This window comes from Amblyomma maculatum, chromosome 1, assembly GCF_055883805.1.
Source record: "Amblyomma maculatum isolate TAMU_Amacu chromosome 1, ASM5588380v1, whole genome shotgun sequence".
In the NCBI taxonomy this organism is placed as follows: domain Eukaryota; kingdom Metazoa; phylum Arthropoda; class Arachnida; order Ixodida; family Ixodidae; genus Amblyomma; species Amblyomma maculatum.
The window spans coordinates 350,640,177-350,662,444 of record NC_139344.1 but is presented as its reverse complement, the minus strand read 5'-3'; the positions used below and the strand labels follow the sequence as shown (position 1 = coordinate 350,662,444).

The 22,268-nt window shown below is 44.0% G+C and overlaps 1 protein-coding gene across 4 annotated transcripts in view; it reads left to right on the top strand.

Annotated features, from left to right (window-relative positions):
* The first annotated feature begins 575 nt into the window (after positions 1 to 575).
* Positions 576 to 22,268, top strand: part of LOC146207749 (uncharacterized) — a 40,760-nt gene continuing 19,067 nt past the window's right edge. Inside the window, exons 1-4 of one of the 4 annotated variants that reach the window (XM_084590215.1) lie at positions 606 to 879; positions 7,228 to 7,298; positions 7,961 to 8,134; positions 10,211 to 11,689. In XM_084590215.1, coding sequence (XP_084446341.1) covers positions 621 to 879; positions 7,228 to 7,298; positions 7,961 to 8,134; positions 10,211 to 10,366 — 660 coding nt within the window. In that variant the 5' untranslated portion in view covers positions 606 to 620 and the 3' untranslated portion in view covers positions 10,367 to 11,689. The other 3 variants (XM_084590226.1, XR_014704201.1, XM_084590206.1) reach the window with 3 other exon arrangements.

The window sequence follows — 22,268 nt, the reverse complement described above, 5'->3', positions numbered from 1 at the left end:
TTCATTCGACTATTAACACCTGCGTCTGGGTTTCCTGTATGTGCTCCCGGGAGCATATACAGGAACCCTAGCAGCGCGCTACATTGAGACACACTAATTCCTCCGTATGGTTTACATTCGGCTGGTGAGAGTGTACTCACCTTTACCCCCATAGTCTGAAGAGATGTCCTCACTAAGGAAGGGTATTAGAGCGTTAGCTCTATGCTGTGTTCAAGACGCAAGCGTGTATACGCTGCTCTGTGGTGTCTCTTGTACAACCTAACTGTTTTCACCAGCCAGCCTGCCAGTCTTTGCTTTCATCAATCCCACGCATTGGGCTCGACAGAGACATTGTAAGTACGCCCGTCTCACTCCCTCACTTATAGAAGGGAAAAAAGAAGCGCCGGAGGGAGACGTACAAGTGACATACACACTACGTCACTCTTGTGTCACGTCGCTGAGCGCTCAGGACCTGCAAAATTATCCTTCCGACGGCACACTTATAAGTATTCTAACAGTAGTCCGATTCTCATTATCGGCCGCCACGCTACCTTTCAATGTTGCGCGCCGCTAGATGCTAGCGCTCTCTTCGACGGACGCTCCGAACAAGGAAATAGGAAGGTTGGCAGTCATGTCGATAGATGGGGCTTTCAGAGATCAAGGGTTCCGGTCCCCGTCGCACCGTCGGCACCGTAGTAAACGTCAGCGCTACGACGCTATCGGGCGGGTTGAGTCAGCGCACCGCATCATCACCGCAAGGTGAATGGGCCTGCAGTAGGTGCAACACTGTCATAGTTCACACCACGGTTCACTCATTTTCCAACATGCTAACGAGCAATTCGACATCGAAACCCCGCGGTGGCCTCTTTTGGAAGGTCAAGTACGAACTGCTCCACCCAGGTAAAGAGTTTCGTCGCTGCTGCTGTTTTGATTTCGTAGTTCCTGTTCTTTTGCCGCGTTGAAAAAAAAAATTGTTCCGGAGAAAAGATAACAGTTTTTGTTCTGCTGGGAGAATGCAAGACCTGTTTTTTTTTTTAATTTCTATTTTTCTATTATTATCATTACATAGTGGGCAAAGGCTGGACGTTTCAATTCCTTTGTTGGTGAGACGCCGTAACGCTAAGATAAAGCGCGCAGTCTATGTACTGAATATCAGTAGATTGAAATAATGTTGATATTGTCACTGTAAGACAGTTTTATAAACTAATGACATGTAATTATTTTGTACGGCTTCTTATTTCGATGCGACATCTTTTTTTGTGTGTGTGTGTGTGGGGAACAGAGACGACAGCTGTTGTCTTGCAGACTAATACTCACGTGAGATAGACGATGCTGATAATAGAATACAGCTGGAGGTGGATAAGAAATGGAGTGTGAGATAGTACGCTGATTAACAATAGCGGAAACTTGCACGCCTAGTGAAACTCCTTCGACCCACATGCAAACCGTGCTGGCGAAGAAGCATAAAGTGAAAATGAGCATAAAAAGTAGCACTCGCCAGAAGGAAATATATAAGGGGCATTTTTCAAGCACAACTTGAGTTACCTCATGCACAATATCTGCACAATAAGCACTCGTTCCGTTTAGATTTTTTTTTTATCCACCCGGGAGCTCAGCAGCCTGAGGTACGTTTTTATTTTAGGTTATTCGCATGCCTTATTCTTTCTTGCTTGCCTTCGTTGGGTCTCCATTTTATTCTCTTAGTTATCACGTGTGATTTCATTGCCCATCTTTGCTTCCTTCCGTGTTTTAGTTGTACGGACTAAACATGCCACCAGCCAAGTAAGGATTTTTTCCCACCATTGGATTATGCTCTTGCCTTGCAATTCTTATACCTACACTTCGGCGACAGCTGTGATCATAGAGGTTTTCAGTCATCAGAAAATGCGTCTAGGGAAAGAGTTTATAACGAGTGGCTTCGTTCGCCGCATCTTTACATAAAGGGGCCTACGGCACCCAATTCGACCTCGGAACGCATGGACTATACCCGAGGGATCAGCCGCTCTAGTTGCCGCAGTGCTACTTGTGCTGCTTTGAGCATGAATTTCGTAGGAAGAGTCTTGTTGGCGATGGACCAATGACCACAAGCGGCGAGGTAGACCGCCGGGATTTGCAGTGTGATTCTTTTTTTTTTTTTTTTTTTTTTTTTTTTTTTTTTTCTACTATTCGTAGCGATACCGTCAAATGGACGGTGACAGCGCCTACCCGTTAGTCGTTCGTTTAGTCAAGTGCGTAGGACGCTGTCAACTACCAAACTAGCAGTGAATAATGCTCTCCCATGCACAGGCTGGTTACCCAAACAAAGCCAGCTCATGCATCCGTTTTTCTTGTTTCATTTTGAAAGAACCATTTGGACATATTTTTTGCTCAGCGCTACAAAAGTGCGCACATATTCAATATATTGTCCCGTGAGACTGGTGCCCTCGTTACGTTGTTGTTCCGCTTTTCTAGTCTTTTTAAAAAAGTCGCATCGGTTCTGAGTAGTATCTTTGACACTAGCAATTTAAAAATAACGACCCTTGAAATGATGCAAGCTAGGAAAAAAAAAGGTAGATAGAAAGGGCCAAATAAGATAATTAGAAGGGGGTAGCCGACAAACTAGAAACTCAGCACCTTCAATATAAGACAGCCAGAGCTTTGGACTCGTGAAAACCTGCAGAAAAAATCCCAATGCTCCACTATCTCATTCGTTTTATTAACCTCATCAGATGCTCAAGGAGACCGGCTTAATACTCTTCAGTCATACAACATCTGCGAGGTAGAGAAGTCACCGAGACGACACCTCCTTTGTCTCAGAAGATAGATGAAATGAATTTTTTTCGATATTTGGGTTAATTTTTTTCCTTCTAGGGAACACGCCGTCGCACCATTTTTTGAGCTGTTCGTTGTTTTGGTGCATATGTACATGAGGAGCCTGTTTCCACCCTCATTCAATAATTTATTGAAAAAGTCATTTATAGAATCAAAATGGGTCAAAACAGCTCATGGTGCCTCAAGTCGTGCTTTATTTTGTGCGTTGTTCAAGAATTTTGACACCCATTCGGTTGAATTGGCTTCTGTACGAGTAGAATGTTTGCAATAATGAGACAGACACATGGACTAATTCTATGGTCAATGTCTCGGCTATCGGGTATTCGGAAGCCCTTAATTATCGCTTTATGGACAGCATCACTTGCTGCCAGATCTGTCGCGGTTATGCGGTGTCCTATGCAGGGCTAACGCTCAATGATGAAATGCCCAGCCTTGAAACGAGCAACTCCGGTTTTTAGAGTGCAGTAGGAAGAGAATTTCTCCCCTTCTGTTTTGACATCTCTGCGTAATTGTTCCCAAACACTTTTCCCAGAGAAGCAAAAATGTAATTAGGACGCAGACTTCAACTGATGTGCTTGTAGCTCTGCAATGTCAGGTTATATATGAACCACGGTGTGTAATATGAACTGAAAAATAATTACGGCAATAATAAGCCTCTGATCTGACACTTTCACAGCAAGATACCACGCTTTTATGTGGCAACAAACATAGGTATGTATATATATATTTTTTTCAATTCGAAATGAAAGGTGGCAGAGCCAGGAAAGTCTCGGCGTCCCTCAGTAAATTTTGACGCGTCAGCCATAAACACTCCCCTCCGTATGCCCCGTGTATATGATATTTCGTTTTAATGAGGCAGGATTAGTGCAACGAGGAACAAAACTACCCGGTAAAGCGAAATGCGGGCAAGACGGAATGAGTCACATGTAAACAGGCCCTGTTTCCTGTTTGAAAGGGAGTGTACAAGCCAGCAGTACTGGCTAGGGAACGAGCTTATGGCGCAGATAGCTGTTATGCGCACACATACAAAAAAAAAAAAAAAAAAACAAAAAAAAAAAAAAAAAACAAAGAGGCGACGCAGCATACTGACTCGTGTCGAGTGTCGCCTATCGCGCGTCCATTATCATTGGCAAACGGGGACCGTGTGCCTGGGGGAGCTATTTTGTTTTTTGCGTTTTTTTTTTCTATCTTGTGACTCTAGAGACGAAAAATAGCATGCTACTTAAGAGGGCGTGAAAACGTCGTTGCTGAAACTATAGAGTGCAACTTGCCTTTGAGAAACAACTGCACGAAAGACTTGAGTGCTGCATATAAATAGCACTGCTCGTCGGTAGAACGCCTGTTATGCAATCGCTTTAATACCTTGCCATTTCTCCTGTTCTCAAGCCTTGCTCGGTGGGAAGAATCAAAGTTCATCGCCAAATGGGAGCGCCTGCCGCTTAGCCGGCCACATCTGCGGCGACCGCTTTTCAACGGAAGTCAAAAAGCGACCGCCGTGCCACTTTTTTTTTTTTTTGTTCATTTATGCAGGAAATGCAGAGCCGTACGCGTTTTGGATCTTCGCACGATGGTCACGAGTACGACTAATATTTCGGGCGAGAATATTTCCGGCCTGCAATTTTTATGGGCGCGTAAGAAACTCACTGGTCGAAACCAAATGACCGAGAACCCTCGGAATGAACCACACATATTTTGAGCCAATATTGGTACGGCCTTGCTTTATTGCTTTTTTATTGGGATGAAAGAGGGAGCCTAGAAGTAGGAGTTAAAAATTCGGAGCTGATCTAAGGAAGATTTAGATTGCATTGCAATTGCAATTGAAAAGAGAACGCAAACTGGCCATTGCTTTTTCCACTAAGGTAACCGCCCGTTGGACGGTTTCTATGCAAGCGAAATTAAGGGCACGCGAAATTCATCTTTTACCTCCGTGATCCGGACACAACATTTAATTTTTTTGACCGGAGTTTTCATAATTGTTTGACAGCGCTGGCGAACATTAGCACATTATTCAAAGCTCTGAATTATTAGTGAGACGTTGTTGCTTCATTCCACTGTCGGCTTTGGAAATGTTCCTGGAGCACTCGGACTTGTTGCAGCGACGATACAGTTAGTAGACTTCAATATAACATTGCTTTATACCTAAACCCGCGCGCAGATATGCGTGGGGAAGGGCGTCCTTCCATTTCTCCAATTATCACCGCACACCGCAACCACCAACTACGCAATAAAGAATCAAGCTGTTACAGTTTTTGACGCCGAATTTTCGTGTAGCTACTAAAGCTGCACAAACGGTGCACATAGTATATTATGCACATAAAGGTGCATAATAAATGCACCTTTATACGCAGAAGCGGCGCCTCAGTTTCACGTCGGATATCTTGGCAGTACCATCGTTACTTCACGACGATTCTTAGGTAGAGCGTCGTTATGTTTCTTGTTAATTTTGGAAAGACTTCAGAGCGCCGATCTGATGCAATTGCCGCGTTGTGTTGAGCTACTGCCGCACCAGCTGGGATGACTCATATCCTCGCGCACTGCTCCACGCTTCCTCGCCCCTGCTTCTCCTCTCCTGCTTATCTAGCCGGTTGCGTCGCGCTCGCGCGCGAGCAACAAATCGCGTCCGGGCTTGCAGAGACGTCTGCGCCGCATTGCATCATCGGCAACCTAACAGAAAAAAAAAAAAAAAAAAGGACACGCACACAGCGCTGATAGGCTGCTCCCTCAAAATATCACCATACGCAAGAGTCACGCGTTGTCCCGGCGCATTTCGTTCAGAGCCTGACGTTAGAGTCAGAGCGCCCTCCGTAGCAAGACCTCGAAGACGCGGTTGGCTTTTGCTACCTTTGCTGCAGTCAGTGTTGTGTTCGCCTCCGGAGCAGGCGGAGATGGCAAAGCAGGAAGCTGCATCCGACGCAGAGAGCGGATGGGGTATGTGCCAATATTCTACGTGAGGTGCTTGTTTTTTTTTTTTCCGCTGAGCTCAGCGATAGAGCGTGAATTAGGGTGGTTAGTTTGTTGGCCCTGATTTCTCCTTTTATTTGGAGTTACATTTGGGAGCGTCGGAAATTTTATAGCATTAGATTGCTAGGAACGCATAGGCATGCTCCATGCGGTGCTAGCCCCGAATTTTTGTTTTACGTGCGAATCATTGAATGCTAGCACTCGCTTTGTTTTTGCATTGACTTAGTTAGACTTGCATTGCAATTTATCAACCCTCTAAGCTCCTTTATACCTTGGGACGAAAGAAGAGACTGCGATGCCCTTCAGCGGCGCCGGTTTTCCGTTTCGTAAAGCTTGACATAACTTGTATACAACCCGCTTATGACTGTTCCGTTTTAAGCGGCTGGGAAATGCAGCTTGTGAAGGCAGAAAGCGAAGCGCCTGTGTGCGGTTTCAGTGCACGTTAAAAAACCGAGATGGTCGAAACTATCTGCCGTCCTCCATTACGGCGTCCCACATAGCTTGCCACAGTTTGCGACCTTAAACACATAGGAAGCAAATCAGAAAGCAGTTTGAAGGAACAAATAAAATATGTTCGAAACAATACAAAATATGCTTTAGGTAATTGCCGCAATAGTAAGGGATGTGAGGCTCCTTTGAAAGAAATACGGGGAGAAACGCTGTAGCATTCTGCCAGGCTTTTTATTTCCTGTAGTTTTCTTCCGTACTGCTGAGTGTATCAATTCCTACTGAAATAGACTAAGCGGTGGATCTTAGTGCAAAGTTTTGGTTTGGCCTCAGTTTCGTAAGGGGTGTTTATTGTCATCTGCAAAGTTTCGGTTTCGTCTGAATCTCGTACAGTGTGTATGCCCATCATCCGGCGTTGTAAACAGTGAGTCAAACTGATTATGCTCTGTTTACCAATGTGCATCTAGTGTCCCCTTTTACTTTCGTTTCTAGACTTGATGGGATGGCGCGTACCTGTCATGATGAATTCCGCTCGATAGGCATCGCAGGTTTAAAATCATCATGTAACCGCTTCTGCAATATAGATTAGGATAACAGTCTGCGTGCGAAGACTAGCCCGCATATCGTTAGCGTATTTCACAGTATACCTATATAATGGCGTTATACATAATGCGCTCTGTGGGGTGAAAAGATACCTATGTCGTTACTTCTCAGCGCTTAGACTCCTGCGCCGAACGCAACTTCACCATGGATAATCTTGAGCAACTCAGCGACAGTTTGGAAGTATCGATATTTTGGCATTATGTCAAGACGAAATCGGAACGGAAATAGCAAAAACGGGCTACAACGCGGGAATAATTGTTGTCTGCTTTGTTTTTCTCTTTGCCCTCGTGCTTATTTTTACCCAAGCTTCCATTTCTACCAGCAACAGATTTCGAAACCATGGCTGAAAACACTAATATTGACAACGGGTTGCACGAAATCCGTATTCATAGGACTTAGTCAAGTCTGTTTTCTGCTTCTGTGCAGTTCCTTTTCCAGTGGACCCACCCTCACCCGGATCAACCGGAAGGTGGTCTCCCTCCCAAGTGTCTAGCACGGTATGTAATACTTCACATTTCTTGGTCTGGTTGAACGCTCGTAAAGAAGCAGCAAAAGTGCGTGTGTGTGAAGGGGGGGAGGGGGGGATGTAAAAGCTACTCTTTTACTGTTTTCGGAGCCCTTAACAGCGAGGGGGCTCTCAACTGGCTTGACTTTCCCTTTTTAGAAGTAATAAAGCACTGAAATAGAACTTATCGAAAAATGAGTTACATTTAGCATTTATTAGTGCATTTTGGTGCTGAACTACGCCTTTGGTTAAAGCGTTCCTACGCGGTACAATTATACCGCTTTTTCTTCATTTCGGCTATGTTTTACCATACAGCTTGCACCGCAAGTCAAGAACATCCCTCACCAATGTGCGATATGCAGATAAAAATATGTGTATACAGAAGCCTGGACAAAAATCGAATCGGTGTTTTCTTTTAAAACCATTGGACAAGTTGCTGGCTTTAAGAATGAATTGTAAGACGTTTTTGGTGTCTTAAAAAGAAAACCTTTGACCGCAAACATCAGTGATGCCTTAGGTTCACAAATCTCAGCGGCATGGGGTAAACTCCGCATATCTCTCTGCTTTTCGTTTCCTTTCACTCCTTTTATTCGCATTCCGGTCAGTACCAGTGCGGGCGTTACAGATATGCACTGTTTCTTTCCCCCTCTACAGAGGACTGAAGCAAATAGCCCTCCAGTGCCTCATATCGATGTTCAAAATGCCAAAGTCATCTACAACATATTTCCTCTGGGTGGAGACATGGCCAAGGTTTTGAAACTCTTGGAGAATCAAAACCAAAGCGATTATGATCACATGGATAAACTTCGTGCGAATAGTCCTACAAAGGTAATTTATCATCCTTCAGATTGTTTTTACAGCCTGATTTTTTTTTTTATCGCCGCTACCTCGAAGAATAGCAGGTGCGCAAGCTCATCTGCTTTGTGAAATGTATTTCTCAAATTACAATGTTACAGTGTAAATTATGTCTTTTTTTATTTGTCTAATGCGTTGCTCTGCTATCTGTTCGCCAATTTCTAAAGGAGGCCAAGGACACCTCAAGCTGCAACCAAGCAGCTTTTACATTGGCCCCCTCCATTTACTTGTAAATGGGCCCAAATAAATGAAATGGAAATCATTAATGCAGATCGTCAAAGGCATGATCAACCTATATATTATCACTTTTTATTTAATTGATGAATGTCGTAAACGCTTGTTTTGTCCAGTGTGGCTGCTCGCAAAGGTCGATATAGTTCTGTGATTAAGCAATTTTTCGCGTTAGGTAGCAACTTATAATTGGTGTACAATAATAATAATAATAATAATAATAATAATAATAATAATAATAATAATAATAGTAATAATAATAGTAATAATAATAATAATAATAATAATAATAATTAATAATAATAATAATAATAATAATAATAATAATAATAATAATAATAATAATAATAATAATAATAATAATAATCTTTATTCAGTATAGTTAAAGCAACATACACAAATGGAAGAGCCGAAGCCACAAGTGGGCTAGTGCGGCGACAACTGGCAGCTGCGGCAATCTTCGCGCTGCATCATAATTCCATCAGAGGCAAAAAAAAAATACATTTGGCACAACACACTATCAAAAATGCACTGATAACATCAGTACACATTACAGGTTTTCTAACGCTTGAACAGCAACTCTCAGTGTTTTCCGGGTTGTCAATGAAAACGCACCGTCCGGTAGTTCGTTGAAGATAGCTGCAACATAATAGCGTATTATTGCTTTCGTCACCTGCTGGCCTGTTATGACGGCGTTTAGCTGCTTATGGCTTTTATGCGCGATATTGAGTATTCGCACTTTATGTCCTTGTTAAATTAATTGCTGCAGCGTAATGCCTCAGCATGACCACACTGATGATCATTGGCACAACGTCGGTGGTATAAAGTGTCGCAACTGTGATCATCTACATAGTTGCCCAAAGACAGCACGCTGTCCAGTTAATCGTGCAGGATTTGTCTACAGTGGCCTTAAATCTACCTCAGCAGAAACGAATTGACCAAAAAGTCTGCTCCTGAGTTCACGTAGCTCCAGAGCCAATAGCGTATATTTTGTTTTGCAAATAGCAACACAAATCATCCACACACGCACACGCACACGCACGCACGCGCGCGCACACACACACACACACACACACACACACACACACACACGCACACGCACACGCACGCACGCGCGCGCACACACACACACACACACACACACACACACACACACACACACACACACACACACACACACACACACACACACACACACACACGCAAACACACACACACACACACACACACACACACACACACACACACACACACACACACACACACACACACACACACACACACACACACACACACACACACACACACACACACACACACACACACACACACACACACACACACACACACACACACACACACACACACACACACACACACACACACACACACGCGCAAAGAGTAGACGACCCAACAGGTTTTTCGTTCTCGTGCATATGCATTTTGTTTGTTAATTTCCATACGTGTACGTGCTGTCGTGGTGTAGTGGTTAGGGCGCTTGACTACTGTTCCCAAAGAAGCGGGATCGAATCGCGGTCACGGCGGCTGATTTTCGATGCAGGCGAAAAGCAAGGCGCCCGTGTGCTGTTCGATGTCAGTGCACGTCAAAGAACCCCAGATGGTCGAAATCTCTGCAGTCCTCCACTACGGCGTCTCTCATATCCTCAGTCGTTCTGGGATGTTAAACTTCATTAACTTCGAAACTATTTAAATGCGGGTAAATTGCACTAAATGTGTCGAGATAACCATTGGGCATGCAATTGACGATCACATATACCACTTAAAAGCAATCTCACCTTTCTTTCCTGTCTCTTTCAGCGCACAGATGATACTCAGCGCTTCTCAACTATCAGGCGGGATGATAGAAAAGATTATCGGCGATCACAAAGGCGTCAGCTTCGCCGTTCGGAGTACAATATGCATGACAGCGGCTATGCGCGCCGTGGTTGTCGGAGAGAGTGGCGAGACAATTGAGAAGCGATTTCTTCAAGCACGATATCTTATGGATTGTTGTTAATTCTGCAAAACGTTTTTATGCTGAAAACAGTGTTTGCGGTTACGGTTGTTACGATGTTTGTACATTTGTTACTGTGCCTTTCTTGATAGCTCGATAGTTGTTCGATGATTAATAGTTGTTAATCATGCGAAACGGTTTTCACGTGGAAACTGTAGCGGTTGTTTTGCTGTAACGGTTGTTATGATGTCTGTACATTTGTTACAGTGCCTTTCTTGCAATTCTCCGTTACAGATGCCTGGATCTTAGTTCTAGATTAGCCAGCACGGTTTTGAGAGTTTCTCTTTTGATCGTGGTAGCGTTGATAGAGGGCGCTTTAACCTAATAGCGCGCGAGCCCTCTCCTGATTTGCTGGAATGCATTTCCAGGCAATTTTAGCTACGAAGGCATCGTGAACGCTATCGCTTGCATGTCAATTGTTCCTGGTGCGATGGAAGACTTAATAATTGAATATGGAGAAGTGTATGGCTGGAGTACTGGGTAGAATGTATAGCAATAGGAAATGTGTTTTCTGGCTCCACTTTCCTGTAGAAACAATCCGTATGAACGGTGCGTATGGAAATGTGAAGAGAACGAGCTATATGATATAAAAAAAGGGGAAATCCACATGGTTTGGCTGCCTTCATGCGGTTTAACGTTCTAAAGCGGCTCAGGCTATGAGGGAGGAAGCAGAGGAGTGCTCCTTATAATTGCAACCACCTGGTGTTCTTTAACGTTCACTGACATTCATGTGGCTTTCACATGTTTTTAGTACGTTTCCGTGGCCTTTCCGCACAGTTTTTCACGTGCTTGCTATGTGATGAGCATGACATTATGCGGAACCTGTTAGAATTCGGTATCTTACACGCTGGTCGAATATACACTGCGCATTTTTCACGTGGTTTCCATATGAAAAATATGGGAATTTAGAAAAAGCGAAACTGGTTATATGAAACGTGTACAGGAGCACACTTCTCAATGTACACGTTTTATGATTCACACTGATCGATTTTTTTAAGAGCTATTCCCCAGAAAGTCTTTCCTCTGTTGTGTACTCGTGTGCTTCACAAATTTGACTTTTTGAAAGTGCGCGTTACTTTCCTTATTAAAAAGTAAAATACATGTCCCGGATATTCAGCCCGAAAATATGACAATTGTTTTTGTAATTTAGAACCACTTTCCATGAAAGACGTAGAAAATCTTTGTTGAAATTTTTGATTATTTTTAATCATTTTACATCGAATGCATATTTGTATGTCTTGCAGTTTTCCGTCTTTACGCATTCAATAAAGCTTGTTTGCAGCATGCTGTGGCATTTATTTGAAGCCGAATAATACGACTTCCTAGGCGAGAGTTCTGTCTCTATTTGGACGCACATGGTAGAACGAGAGGAAGATGATGGCTAATACAGTATGAAAGAGAATTGAACAAGAAATGAGGGGAAACTCAATTCGCAAGCCAAGCCGACGTTTCGACAAGCGGACTTCTCTTCGTCCGGGCAAAGACAAGTCCCCTTGTCGAAACATTAGCATGATTTTCAACTCTTGTTAACTTCTCTTCTGGACGCACAGTTATGTATGCCCGGTTCCTTCCACACAGCAGGTGCTGGTCGCGGCAACATACCGCACTTCTTATATGACACCATTCTGTAAGTATATAAATTTTTCGAATCTTGTATCGCCATATACATAAGCGCACATGAAAAATAGAAAACCTAAAAGAAATTTTAAGTTTGTTGAGCATTAGACATGCCACCTAGCAAGTCTGTGTCGCAAACAGTTATTCGAAAATTATTTTAATCTTTTTCAGACAAGTGCTATATTTTATTATCGGAAAAAGATGTGATAATTGTATAAATGCACTTTAGCAATCCATGTCACAAAAATAACACCAGAGCTCAAATTCGTGACAAACTGAGACACGCCACAATGCATTCGCACTCACGAAATGGCAAGCCAAAAACACATTTACGCGTAATTATGTATTTTTGTCGGAAGCTTTCCCTGCAACGAAAAATTAGCTGCTATGTCCTTTAGTCGAACATTCTAATACGTGAGGAAATAAACGACAGCAACACAAAGAATTTCCTATAAGTGCTCAGTGAAACTTGACGAGGATCATTTATCGACTATTTCCATAAAGCGCATGGTAGAGCCATTCTGGCCAGCATGGATTTCAAATGTCGGGATCATTGACTTCCTAAAACAGAGCTAACCACTTCACTAAAAGCCTCAAAATTTCCGTCAGCAAGCGCGGGTGCCGTGCAGGAAGGTGATATGATGATCAATAACTGTTCTGCACACATAGACTAGCTTTAACATTTTAATACTAAGCTATAACATAATAAGTGTAGTGTGCAAGTTGTAGAAATTTTATTGATTTTAAAACAAATATTGAAAGCTATTCAGACCTGGATGCTTTGCTACCTGGCACGCGAAAAAAGGTGCTAGCAGAAGTTCTTCTCTCACCAGAGTGTTCTTCGTAAAACGGCGAGTTGAGCGAGTTGGTACGTAGATCGAAAAATAAAACGCTACAACGAAGACAAGAGAGAAGACGGGACCAGCGCTGAGGGTTTTCTTAGTACACGTGACCGACGACGCCTCAACGTTTCAAACGTGAACACACGCAGGAATCCCGTGCTGCATGGCGCTGACTGCAGTTGATCATAAAGCACGTCTCGTTTTTATTTTGTCACATCGCATTCTCGTATTGTATTCTGTTTTAAGATTGATATACGTCTAATGAACTTTCTAGGCAAAAGTAAAGAAAGGTGCCAATATGGGTTCTGCATTGCTCTAAACGGACATGGCCAACAAATCAACATTGACCTTTAGAGGCCATATTATAACACCAATGAGATTGTTTGCAACTTAAGACAAGATTTACATAAGCGAGTAATACTAAACACTAAACAGGTGTAGCCAAATATGGACGTTTTCGAAAGCTGTAGACGCTTCTGTGTAGTTCCTTGTTTTCGGCGTGCGCCCCTGAGGTTGACAGCACCATCATGACCATGGATCCCGTGTCCAGCCTTGAAGGCCCAAGACTGGACCGCGAGGTGGAGAAAACCTTCCTTTTTCATAATTATTCTCTGTTTACCAAAACAACAATATTTTTCTATCACATAAAAATGAACATAGGCTGAGAGAGCCGCACAAACGCATTTTCACTAAAAACAAAATGATCAAATGAGTCAATCGCAGTCTCTCTTTAAGATTTCTTCTACAATGTGTGGCGCCATGAGACTTCTCTTTGTGTTTAAAGGCTGCTCGCTCATTTTCAATCCTTCATGCAGCGATACACCATATTGAGCGTTGATTCACACTCCAGCAAACATCGCCCTAAAAAACTTTATTCTCAGCGCAATAGCAGGCGTATTTAGCTTCATAGTGTCACGTGGTAGTGAATGTGCCGTAGGCGACAAGTGAAAACACTAGCGTTGCACTGAAGGAAAGTCTTTATTGGGCGGACTTGGTCCTGCAAAATAATCAAGCAACGCGGCAGCGGCCAAAGCAGCAATCGGGCTCGTCGGTCGAGGAACAATGAATGCCCGTTGTACTCGACAGCGCTCTATTTAGAGTCTGCAAAGGAGCATCTAGATAAAGACGCAAAAGATGATCGGAACAACATTGTGGAACATTGTGGAGACGGGCTCGAGGGTCTGGAGGAAGGCACACACGAGAAGTGCTATCAAAAATGTTTTATACTCAGAGGACCCTCTAGCGTTTTTCATCGTATTGATTGTGTGCGTCGTGCAGTATTTATTGTGTTACGGCACGAACAGGCCCAGCGGCTTGTGTAAGTTCGCGAATGGCTCATAAGCTATTTTCGAGCGCACGGGTTTGGGAGCAATGGGCTGTGAGAGAATTTTATTTACTGAGGTTTTCTCATATGAAAAGAAAACAGTGTATCAAATCACATGTTATCAGTAGCATTTTATTAGAAAAACCACAATACGGTTAATACAATAGCGACCCTGCAAGTTCTTGCAGAAAGAGCACTCGAGACAAGTTAATTATCTACACATCCAGAGTGCGAAAAGGTAGTTGCATGCATACCTATTGCGCATAAACATCTTAAAGGTGCTGCACTTAGCTCTGCACATTCGATGTGAAATTGAGGCTCTCTTTTAGAAATTGTGGAAGACTGACATTTACGTTAATGTGATCAACAGCTACGGAGACCAAAAAACATAAAATGAAGTGCTAACAGGATGAGGAGGCAGAAGAATTAAAGGTGAATGAGCATATAAGAATATAGTCGTAGGAAAAATTAAAGTATGCCCTCGCTCTAAGGAAGTTTTTAATGAAAGTACTGATAGGAATTAATGCTGCTGTCTGCCTAACGCACTCAAAATAGCATCTGTGCATCCAGATTCATCAGCGATAGCAGAACATGACACGTGGCTTGCAACTCAATCTTCTCTGATCAGCGATTATAAGACACTATAGAAGTGCTGAATCACAACTGGATATCTACGCACGATACTAGGAATGAAACCTTTACAGTCACAGTTTATAGCGTTCACTGTTCAGTAACATCCAAGGAGCGTAAGTGTTCATTGTAGATTTCACTTTACGAGAGATTTGGGTAGAGATTTTTGCCAAAGCATTTCCTTGAAAAAGAATTATGTATGAGGAGAATAAAAGAAATGAAGGGGGAGATAAAATGCGGCCACGAGTGCGTTGTAAGGTGCATCGTGGAGTAATGGTATGAAATGAAATGAAGAAATGCATAATCCGACAAATGGGCTTATATAAAAATGCCTGAGGGTAACATTCAAGGTGAATTTAGAGTTTGTCAAGACGTTCAATCTCCTCCAGAAAGTTAAATAAAAAATTAGCTGGGGTTTAGATTTAGTTAAACCCGGTAGGTTGCGTAAGCAAAGCCGACGTAGCTTCTTCTTCTTCTTCTTCTTCTTCTTCTTCTTCTTCTTCTTCTTCTTCTTCTTCTTCTTCTTCTTCTTCTTCTTCTTCTTCTTCTTCTTCTTCTTCTTCTTCTTCTTCTTCTTCTTCTTCTTCTTCTTCTTCTTCTTCTTCTTCTTCTTCTTCTCCTTCTTCTTCTTCTTCTCCTTCTTCTTCTTCTTCTTCTTCTTCTTCTTTTTCTTCTTTTTCTTCTTTTTCTTCCTCCTCTTCTTCTTCTTCTTCCTCTTCTTCTTCTTCTTCTACGCGGCGTGCCTACCGACCTGGTTTACCCGACGGCTTGAAGAGGGGCCCCATTTGCGGTCGCTCTAAAGGTCAAACGGGGCTACAGGCCGGGTTTACGCGACGAGCTGAATCTTGGCGTAGTATTGCTTACACAATAAAGGGTTATTGAAAGTCTCTGTTACCTAGGGAAGACTAAGGGACATAAAACATTGTCCCTTGCTAAAGGCACTGGGGAGAGTTCTTCACGCTAGGTTCGTAGCACGCACGTTCGTCAGCGTACGCAGGACACTCAAGCAGGATATGTTCCACAATTTCAATCGAGCCACAGTTGTAAACTTGTCACATTGCAGACTGTTCATCGAAACGGTATCGCAAGCCATTTGTATATGCACAGTTCAGGCGACGTCGGTGGTAAAGCGTTTCTAGTTGTCGAGGAAAAAGACAAGGACAGTAAGCAAATGAAATGTATTTTCAGCAACACTAGCTCCTAATTATTAGGTTATTTATATCATATAGTCAAATCTTCATTATCAAAAATATTGTGTCACCTACAACGAATTCTGGCCAATCCCCCACTGTGGGTATGTGCCATTACAACGAGGGAGAAGAAGAAGAAGAAGAGATGAAACAATGTATGCCGGTAAGTTTGCTGATGGAGCCTGAAATCACCAAGTGAGAATACACCTGCACCAAAGTCACGTGCTGGGTGCTTCTATTTCTGGCGTCCACTGATACAAAGCGCGGAAGCAGTAAAGTAAAAAGTGCATTACAATATATGTGCATACTCTTATATACTTCTCCCAGTCAGTTTGCACTTGTAATTCTTTTGTATTAAATAACCAGCGATTATATTGTTGAGGGTTTGAAATGCAATGCAAATGAATCTACTAAGCAATCACATTAACCTTTCTTTTTTCTCCTAATACACGACAGAAGAAAAAGGAGGAATTAGATGTTCTTGCTTCTTGACGGAGAAACGGCTCGTACCTTTCTCTCTCTCTCTCTCTCTCTCTCTGCAGATAAGCGTTAAAATGGTAGAAAATGTATTTAAAGGACAATTTTTATGGAAGTACTTTGAAATTCCGAGCAGCAAACAAATGCAGGGCACATGAGGGGTTTCGTATGAGGTACACCCTTTGTCAGAAGTTTAGAGCCCAGGGGGTCTACTTCTGAGCCATACTATGTGGCTTGTAATGCATTCCCAGGTTTCCAAACTTGCGGAAGGCAAGAAGATTTTTCGTCCTACCCTCTCCAATGGCTATAGGACTTCCAAGATTGTTAAAGAAGTCATAATATACGGCCTAAAAGCAAACCCTCTGGGTTCTAAACTTTTGACAAAGGCTGTACATAAGGCTACTTATGCATCTCGAAATGCCGAGGTGAGTTTAACAAGGGTGCACGCTCATTCTGATCAAGACAAAAGTAAGTAATTACTTCGATACAGAATTGAGCTTTTAATCTTTAGCCGATTCAACCTTATCTGGCCTACAATAGTGAAAAAAAAATACACTGAAGCGTTGCTCAAACGACATTTCTGGCCTGATTTAAAAAAGGACGATGACGAGAAAGAAGAAGGGCGCAGCGTCGTTTCGTTTTCTGTACACAGACCTACTCCGACGGCCAGGTCATTCCTGATCCAGTTGATATTTGCATGTATCGAAGCTTTTCTCTTGACATCAGGTGAGCGCCTATCAAGTTTTGAAGGAGAAAGGGACGGGCAGAACCACATGATAAGGGTGCCGTGCAGCTATGTCTGCCTCTGAGCGATCATGGGATTCGGACACATGGAGCGGAAGCTACGATGAAGAAAGCGGATCGACAAGCCTGTGCGTGGAAACAGAAGGTTCCACTGAAGAGACTACTGAGCCGTCAACCGGCGAGTCCGCGCTTCAAAAGTGCTCCAGAAGAAACTACGTGGGTGTTGAGCTCCGAACAAGTATGTCGGTAGCACGGCAACAGAAGGTGAAATCTAATCAGCGAGAAAAAAGGGGCGGTTCGCAGCCTGTCGACGACGTTGCCATCAGAATACGGCAAGACGGCTACAAATTTATCACCAAAAGCTTGGCAAGGCTTGTCGGCTCCTTAAGCGCTGCTGTGGACGCCTGCTGTGGTCCGTCACAACCAACAGCCGATACTGGAAAAGTGATACTCGAGGCCAGTGAGCTCAAAAACGGCCCAAACTTGCGTAGTTCTCTTACAGCAGGACAAGGCGAACTGCGGGAAGAAAGAGGCAAAGAAACATCATCCGCCAATTCGGCAGAAGCGGCTAACAAAGTGAAGGCTAGCCAGGAGTCCGTGAAGAGAAATGATTTCCCCAATCTCCTCACCTCGCACGAAATATCGACCTTGGAACAAATAGAAGACGAGCTAAAGGTCAGCCACGCGGAATATCTCCAGCGAGAACTCTCGCATCAGGTTAGCGAAAAGTTTTTGCTCAAGCCGTTGAAGGACGATAAGCTTAATGCGGAGGCTCCCAAACAGTTGGCTGACGATGTAGCGATGCAATTAGAAAGGGAAAGTGAAAATTTCGGCGTCTACTTTGTGCGCGATCGTGCTGACGACGAAGATTCACAAATGGTTAAGGCGGAGCCTATCGGCGATATGATGATGGATCCGTCGCCCACATCACCTCCAGTCAAGATTTCAAGGGAATGCGACGCTGTAGAAATCCAAGGCAGCATGGCACATGAAGACGAGAAGAAAGACATCAGTGCCGAGCAACCGAAGGTCTGTGAAAGTAAGGGCGAGCTTGTCTGTGAAGGAAATGCTGAGGAGAGCGATGGATTGAAAGAACTCCTCGACGAAGTAAAACAGAACCATGAGGAACCGGAAATAGAACAACACGATGTCGTCGCCGACGCAGATGGAAACACCCCGGAAAGAACGGCGAAGAATAACACTCAAGACTTTGAGGACCATTTTTCGCTACCTGCAGATGTCTTTGAAAAAATTCCTGACCTTCCCAGAGCAGCATCTGGCGCTGCCGCATCTGCTGATGTTCAAAATGTTGTGCGAGGAGGTTGTGTTTCATCAAGTGGAAACACTGAGTTGGTCTTCCATTATAAAACACCAGTAGGAATCACCGTGACGCTTCTCTTCTTGACGGCGGTGGTGATCTTCTCGGTCATGGTTGGCCACGTACTGCACAAGGACGCGTACCAAGAAGAGAGAGGCACCAAAGCTCTCGTATTTCCTGATTGGAATAAAACCGAAAGCAGCCGCCCATTACTGACTGAGGAAGAGGAAATCGAAAAGGACACTCTTACCTTAGATGTTAATTAGAGCAATAGCTATGGAGAGGTGCGGCGCCTCAACTGGCGTCATTTTCCTTGTATGTTATTGATATAATGGATCAGACACCTCAATAGAGTCGAGATTGAGGTTTTGAAAACAAGAAGTAATTCCGTACATGCAATAATTATGGCGAATCATCAAAGAGTGACGCCTCAAATGAGAAGTGTGACCACTGTGCTTCTGTGAGTGTGCGAGTATGTTTTCTGCAAACATATTTTCCTCGATCAGGGTGGCCGGTATTTGTTTTTCCTAAAGCTAGAACAAGCACAAGGAAATTCTTTGAGGAATGCTTCATTGTGTTTAGTCGTTTTTTAAGCATAGAAGATCAGAATGTTGAGACACCACAAGCACCTGTTAATAAAGATGAGACACCCACCCATAATTCTTGTCAATTTTATTGGAATGCCTATTAACGTCAACATGTTCCTATAGTTCACCACCGGTGTTGATGGGCAAAAGTCTGTAAGGTGCTAGTTTGTATAGGCCTGAAATAGCTGTGTTACCATCGGATTTTATTGGGACAAGTAGAAGGCGTCTACGCGTCCTGAATGAGCCCACTACTACAAAAACTTTGGTGTCGGCGTTGTCGAAGTTGTGAGGAAAAAAAAGGAAGAGCTAAGCGTAGAGGATTAGAGCTGTAATCAGCGTTAGCTTAGCTGACCGGCATTTGCTGCTGAAGTTTGTGGTAGAAAAATGTGGTAGAAGCGCACGACAAAACGTCTGAGCTGCACTGAAGGATGCGACGGAGCGCGCGTGGGCGGCGCCCTCGTCGGCGCGGAGTTACATTTGTAGGGTGCATATATTTCTCCATAAACACTTAATACTTCATATTTTCAAGCAGAAAGCATTGCGGCATTGATAGGCAGAACTCATTCGACGAATGTATCCTGCAGATGCTAGGTTATCCTCCTAACTTGTTTGTTAATTTTTCACTGGCAAGGTAAAGTGAGTCGTAGATAAATCTTTTGCAAAGCTCAAAAATCGTATATGGACAGCTGTCATAATTTATTGACTGCCAAACTGCTTTTACCTTTCTGCAAAGATAATAGACATCAGCTTTGTCACTTTACTGTACAGCCTACGCGAACGCTGTTTATTCCGAATCTGATGGCTGTCGCCTAATAGATCGGCAGAGCACAGACTTAACATAGTGTTGTCGGCGATCTGTTACCGCAATGCACGCACACGCTGATTGGGCCCAGCTCAGCAGGCGTACTCACCGCTGCCCAGCATGTATCACCATCTAACGCTTTCAAAATGATATGCTCATGCGTGATAGCACCCGCGGAAGCGGATCCCGGTATCGGATCGCGCTATGCTGCGACTCTGTAGTGCTCTGACGCATAGATGCGCGAATACTGCGAAGACTGTAATGGAGTTAAACTTCCGCTGCCTGCGGGGGGTGACTGCAAATGACATTTTCCTAGTGCGAGTTCAAGTTTCAGAGTGGCACGTAGTGGTGACAATACGTAGATTCACTCAATTTGTATATTTTAAATGTTGCTAACTTCAGCAACATGCGGACGTACCCCACTAATTCAGCTATGACCCCGGAGGCAGGAGGCCTTCTTGGAAATTCTTCTTGAACTTAGAGCTCTCCCTCCTGGCATCCGTAAATCTACCCTCGTCGTCAGTCTCATGCTGGCCATCTGTACTCAGGTGGGAACGACCTGCTCGCTTCTATTGCGTCGAGTCGACTGAATCCAGGAAATCCTTTATTTGGTAATCTTGGCTTGACATGTCTGCATATCCTGTCACGGAATAAGAAGAAGCAGTGTGTGCATTGTTTTCTCTCCTGTGTCGTTAGACCTAACAGCATTTATAAATCCCTACTGCCGAAGTTTCGAAGTTTCTGTTCTAAATAAAAAAAAAGTTTCTGGCACAGCAAGTCTTTGACAGTTTACATGTTGGTTTTATTGAGTACGCAGGGCGACCAGATCCTTTTGAGTCGCCGATTGAGTGAATTTGGCACTAATCCAACAAAACGACACACAACTGGCAAGCTGCCATTTTGTTTAATAACTCAGAGCAATAAGACGAGAGGGAGAAAAAAATCATGAGTGGCTTTGAAAAGGTGAAATGGCGACGGCGCACCAAACCTACACCAAGCGGATACATGGCGCATCTCGCGACTGCCAATTACACTACTGACATTACATAAAACGAGGAGTGGCAAAAAGATCGCTACAGTACGCCGCACCATGTGATCGCCGCCTGGGCATGCCAATTCCCCTTGTGGATATGCGTCATTTTTATGAGGGGAACAACAACCACATCACATTGCCGTCCGCTCCCCATGTCGCCCAGCGGCAGCTACAAAGAAGAAAGTGAATCTGTCCAGCACATATTTTAAAAGGCCAAGAAGAAGAAGAAGAAGAAGAAGAACAAGAAAGTCTGGAGCGGAAACGCAGTCTCCCAGCGCAAAACGTTCCCTGCCCACTGCAGTGGAGCCTTCGGCCACGTCTCTATACTACTGGAAGTGTGCGGCATGGAACGATTAACTCGTATGTCGTGATGTCCATGGTTGAACTGGACGAGGAGTGAAAGTAGGCTTCGCAACATTTCAGTGACGGCGCCTGCACGCTATGACAAGGTGGCTATAACCTTACCTTTGTTCCCATACTTTTCAGCTGTTTGGACGCTTGTTTTGCTGGTGAAGCCACGACATAAACCAAGGATTTCATTTGGTGACCGAGGCAACGGCCTATCAGAAGGCCGAGGAAGTTGCGGCAGCAACAGTTCGGCCTCAAAGAAAAATACTCCGGTGTCGTGTGCTTTGCAACAGTGCACAAGAATTCTGCACGGTTGCATCTGGGGATTCCACATAGAGATCGCCGAAAGAAAGAGGCGCACACTGTGAATGCTACGACCATTAAATGGCTAGCCGCCGAGAAGACATAACCAATTTTCTCGACGACATCGCTACCGACCAAAGATTACCCTCGGAAGTTCTGGAAGCCGAAATGCGCGAAAAACGCGAGGAAGCCATTCCAGATAACCTTCCCCAGGATGAAGCTGTGCATGTGGCACCGAGCGAAAATCCTCTTTCTGAAACTGCTCCGGACATCCTCAACACGGAAAATGACAATGTATCGTTGAAAACATACGATGAGACCGCAAAGTTTGCGGCCCTTTTTGTGCCCGATCCTCCTGAAGACCGAGCAGCGCAGAAAGCGGAGGTAGAATCTATTGGCGAACATTCCGTGGATCATTTGACCACGTGTCCTCCATCCGCGATTCCTTCAGAAAGCGATCCTGATGAACTCCAAATCGAAGAAAATATAATCGAGAAGGAGGCCGAGAACCAAGCTCTAGGTGTAGAAGGTGGTAAACAACAGGAAGTCTACGAAGGCAAGGACGGCCATCTCACTGAAGGCAAACCTGACGGCAGCGAAGGAGTGGAAGCTCCCTTTGAGGAAGAGCAGCTTAATCTCGATGCCCC